Consider the following 4,834-nt stretch of genomic DNA (forward strand, 5'->3'; position numbering starts at 1 on the left):
AGCCGGAGGCAAGATCCCACTTGTTCCATAGACGACGGTGGGGTAATGAGGGCAAAGGCGCAGGAGAAGATCCCAAATCAAGTCCTCCGCAGGAGCTCACTGCCGGAGCTCATTGCCACTGTGGTGCTGGTGGGGCGTGGACGGCAGACAGACAGGGTAGCCCACCACGGACGGCTTCTGTTCAGATGATGGACGTAGTGGGTGGGGTGTGTGCAGAGTGATATAAATGATGCTTACAAACATTAAAATACATTGGGCAGGCACACACACAAACAAAGAGACGCAGAGCAAACACATTGGTAAATTTGCCTCCAGTGGGGACAGTGGAGTGGGATATAGCTAAAAGGGAAAGAATGAATGAATAAAACCAAAGAGGGGACTTGGGCAGACAAGCACCTGTCCTGAATTGAGAAATTAACTTGTTCTCCAGCACCTGAGGCTCACCCCTTGTGGCGCTAGAAAAATTGTATAGGACGTAGAGTCAGAAAGCCCAGCTCCTAATCCGTGCCCTGTTACTAACATGCTGTGTGACCTCAGGCAAACCCCTTCACCTCTCTGAGTATCAGTTTCCATCTGTAAAAAAATCAATTATCAAATCTCTTTTAGCTCTGAGTTTTTATGAGCCATTATCAATTAGCTTGGGCCGCTTGGCAGAGTAACCAATAAAAGCTTACGGAGTAGTAGGGCTTAAAGCTTGAAGAATAGGAGGTTTTAGAGAATTTAAAGAAAACGAGGGGCGTTTTCAGGCAGAAGAAGCATTGAAAGCAAAAAGTCATGAAGATTTCAGCATATGTAAAAAAACAAAGGTCTTGCTGGGCGTTTCAGGCAGGTCTTAGCCCAGCTCGGCCCGGGGCCTCCGGGGCCCGGCAGGGGGACCACCTGCACTCCTCCGGCCCAGCCAGAGGCTTCCTGTCCTACCCACTTCTGCGTTCCCAGTTACCAAACCATGTCCCCCAAAAAACTCACAGCCCGCCCATTCCCGCTCTGATGCCGCCCTAGTCCCAGGTTGGAGCCTGAGCTCTGCTCTAGACCATCCTCGTTCCATTCCCCGAGTGTCCTTCTTCTACCTCAGCACTGACCACATCACTTCCGGACATGTGACCCTTTGACCTTCCCTGGCCCCCTGGGACCTCAGTGGAGGCTCTCCACCCTTGTTCTGCCGCTATACCTGTTGATTGTCAACACAGCCATCAGCAATATAGCTCAACACAGTGATTCTCATCTGGAAAATGGGGCCATGTGAAGATTCCAATGTCCTGGGGAAAGAGGACAAGGGGAACTCCTGGCCGCTGGGACACAGCCTGTTTCACATCACTCGGGGTCCCTCCTTCCAGCATCTCCCACTGCTCCAGCTCCATCACTCCCCTCCCTTTACAAGTTAAGCGCCATACAATATTCAGTTCCCTGAATGTGAACACATCGTGCACATTCACAGTCCGGTGGCTTTGCGTACATGGTTCCCTCTGCCCGGAAAACATCAGTTCTTCCACCACGACCACTAGGCCAACCCGGTCCGCCTGGCAGATCCTACTCACCCTGCAACACCCAGCTGAAACATCACTTCCTCTGAGCAGCCCTCTCCACTGCCTCCTTACCAGACAGGAAGAATCACCCCATTTGGGCTACCCTACATGGATGTGCCTGAACCTTTGCACCGCTCCCACCCTGTGGTAATCGAGTGCTGGTCGGCATCCCCGACAGACCCCTAATGGACTGTGACTCCTTGCAGGTGTGGGCTGTGTGGTGAATTTATTATTGCAGCACCTGCACCAGCACAGCGCCTAGTGCACATGGGGCCACAGCACGAATTCCTTCCATTGGGTTTAATTTCTGTTTGTCAGGTAATGGCTCTTCCTTTTTCCTCCCCACAGGAAATAAGTGATTGCTTTCCTTTCCTCACTTTTGGAAGCCCTGCCTATCACACACCTGCGCTGGACATCCCGGTTCCTTGATGGACGAAGAAAGCCAACTGATGCCGTCCCAAGACCAGAGCTGCTGGGCCACTCTGCCCGATGTGTGCCTACAACGTGTTTTCTGGTGGCTGGGAGACAGGGACAGGTCCAGGGCAGCCCTTGTCTGTAGAAAGTGGAACCAGATGATGTATTCGGCTGACCTCTGGCGATACAGGACCATCACGTTCAGTGGGAGGCCTTCCAGGGTACATGCGTCCGAATTTGAGTCAGCTCTTTGGTATGTTAAGAAATTTGGTCGTTATCTGGAGCACCTGGAGATCAAATTCATGAATCCCTACAATGCTGTCTTGACCAAGAAGTTCCAGGTCACCATGCGAGGCCTTCTCTCGAGTCTGGGCAAGAGTAACAACCGTCTGAAATCTCTTTCCATTCAGCACCTGGAGCTGGACCGCCTGGTCTGGAGGAACAGCATCAGGAGCTCGTTCATCAAAAGTCTGAGCTTCTTCTTAAAGAGGATGGGCAAACACCTGGATTATCTCAACCTGAAGGGCACCAGGCTGACCGTGGAGCAAGGCTGCCACGTCCTCAACTCCCTGAGCTATTTAAGGAATGAGAGCATGGCATCAGAGCTCAACATTGAGGACTTCTTCAGCCACCACCTCGCTGTCTATAGCAGCCCCCAGTTCAACAAGACCATGGCCACGTTCCGCAACCTGGAGTCCCTGACCCTGAACTACAACTGCATCTCCGATGAGCTGCTCGAGAACTTGTGTGAGAACAACGCCAGTACCCTCTGGACCATAAACATCAAATGCCATATTCACGACCCCCACGGGCAGGTCATCTGGGGCATGTCCTGGGCCAAACTGGCCAGGCACGCCACCCACCTGAAGGTGAACTTCTTCTTTGAGCGGGTCATGAAGTACGAGCGCTTGGCCCGGATCCTCTTGCAGGAGATCCCGGTCAGGAGCATCAGTCTGAGAAGCTGCTATTTCAGTGACCCGGACTGGTCCATGCGGCCCACTCTGCTGGATCTCCTGCCCACCTTCCGGCACACTCTGCAGGTAGGTATAGGCTTGCAGCGGGGAGGAGGGGGCGGCTTTCCAGGAGGGACCACACCAGCTTCCTGGTTTCCCAGGGGAAAGGCCGCCGCTGCCTGCTCTTGGCTGGCCTCACACACTCTCACTCAGCCTTAAATAGAGATTCTGACCAAACTAGACCTCCCCGGCCCCATAAAACCACAGCAGACAACACAAGGAGCCACTCACTTCCTACACGTGCAACACAAGGAATTTCCTGGTTGACTGTCAACCAAGGGAAGCTCCTCTATCCCTGGCTCAGAGATATGGGGCCTGATCAAACAGGTGCACCTGCAGGAGAACGGCAGGGCTGCAAGTCCCTTCCCACCTTCCACAGGGTCCCAGCGGGCAGGAAACAGCGTGACTTCAGACCAAACAAAAAGCCAGATTTGAGCCAAGTCACTGAGGGGCTTAGAAGTGTGGGCTGTTCCATAATCTGACAGCCTTCCATTTATAAAATCAGAATTACTTTGTCCCTCTTAAGGACCTCACTCACAGAAGGTTGTAACAATTAGCATTACTCCTCCTCCTCCTCCTCCTCCTCCTACTACTACTTCTACCACCACCACCACCACCACCAGGGACAACGGAGGGCTAATAGCTCACCCGACACTCACCTAGCCCTCCGGCGGGCAGGCGAGCAGCATTATTATTTGTTGTGCTGCTGAAGAACTTGAGGTTTGGTGGCCTGCCCACCTGCGATCAGGACCTTGGTTGGTCTCCGGACTCCAAATACATTGCCTCCAAACTCCAAGTTTTGCAAATTTGGATGAGATCACCTTCATGTCCAATCCCTTCTGTGACCTATGTGTCCAGGGCATTTTATCTAGAGGACTTGAACCACCACAGCTCCCGGGCCCACGGTCCGGTCATGGGAGCGTTAGGGAGAGATCCAGCCAGTCCCGGCATCTTTGCCCACGTGCGTCTTCCCCTTCGGTGCCTTTCCAGAAACTAACTTTTGAGTTCAACAACAACCACGAGTCACTCGACAAGGAGCTGCACCTCCTCATCTTATCCTGCAGAAAGTTGTTCTACTTCAAAATCTGGGCTTTCCTTGATGTTAAGTTTGTGGAGCGGATCCTGAAGAGTCAGGAAGAAGGGCAGTGTGCCCTGCGCACTCTCAAGGTAAGAGACCCCTGGGGCGGCTGCACAGGCACAAAAGGGACACCCGGGCCCCGCAGCCCAGGCGTCCAGCCCCGGGGCTGCGGTGTTGGGACAAAGTCAGAGATGGGGCAGGGCAGGGGTGGGGGTGGGGAGGCAGCCGTATCACCTGAGTCTGTCCATTGGAAATTAACAGTCTCACCCAAGGGAGCCTGGACCCTGCCTTAGCGGTGGGGTTGAGGCTTTCCCCGATTCTGCCAACCGTGGCGCGCGTGCCTCGCTCAGAGTGTTTTCCGTACCTGAACGGCGCGGTCGTCGTGTGTGTGCAAGGCTCTGTTTCTCTGTTGGCGCAGGTGAGAATTTATACAAACAGATACGAGACAAACGAAGAGGACAGGACCCTGCGGGAAATTTACCGGAAGTACAGAAAGCTGATCGACTCAGAGCTTAACTATTTTGTCATCGCCTACCCCATGATGTAGTGAGCACTCTCGGAGGAAGAAAGCTAAGGAGCACTTTGAAGTTGAAAACTGGGCCACCTAGGACACTGGGGGCACCCCTCCCCCACCCCTTTTCTTCTCTCTCTCCCTTTAGCCAGGTCCACACCAACAGGAGAGGCCCAAGAAGGCTGGGGCGGCTGCTGGTGTGAAGGCCCCAGGCGATTTTAAAGTGCTGTATTTATCAACTGTCCAGGGCTGCTTTCTCCTTTTGTCGTTTAATTTTGATTTTTGACCCCCTCAC

At 53.4% G+C, this 4,834-nt stretch overlaps 1 protein-coding gene across 1 annotated transcript; it reads left to right on the forward strand.

Annotated features, from left to right (window-relative positions):
- The first annotated feature begins 1,951 nt into the window (after window positions 1-1,951).
- Window positions 1,952-4,575, forward strand: FBXO39 (F-box protein 39). Its single transcript, XM_054575639.1, has 3 exons — window positions 1,952-2,977; window positions 3,941-4,117; window positions 4,447-4,575. The coding sequence occupies exons 1-3, from the start codon at window positions 1,952-1,954 to the stop codon at window positions 4,573-4,575; spliced, it is 1,332 nt and encodes a 443-aa protein (XP_054431614.1).
- The last annotated feature ends 259 nt before the right edge of the window (window positions 4,576-4,834 follow it).

This window comes from Pteronotus mesoamericanus, unplaced genomic scaffold, assembly GCF_021234165.1.
Source record: "Pteronotus mesoamericanus isolate MK-2021 breed Mesoamerican mustached bat unplaced genomic scaffold, CSHL_Meso_final contig_317, whole genome shotgun sequence".
Lineage (NCBI taxonomy): Eukaryota > Metazoa > Chordata > Mammalia > Chiroptera > Mormoopidae > Pteronotus > Pteronotus mesoamericanus.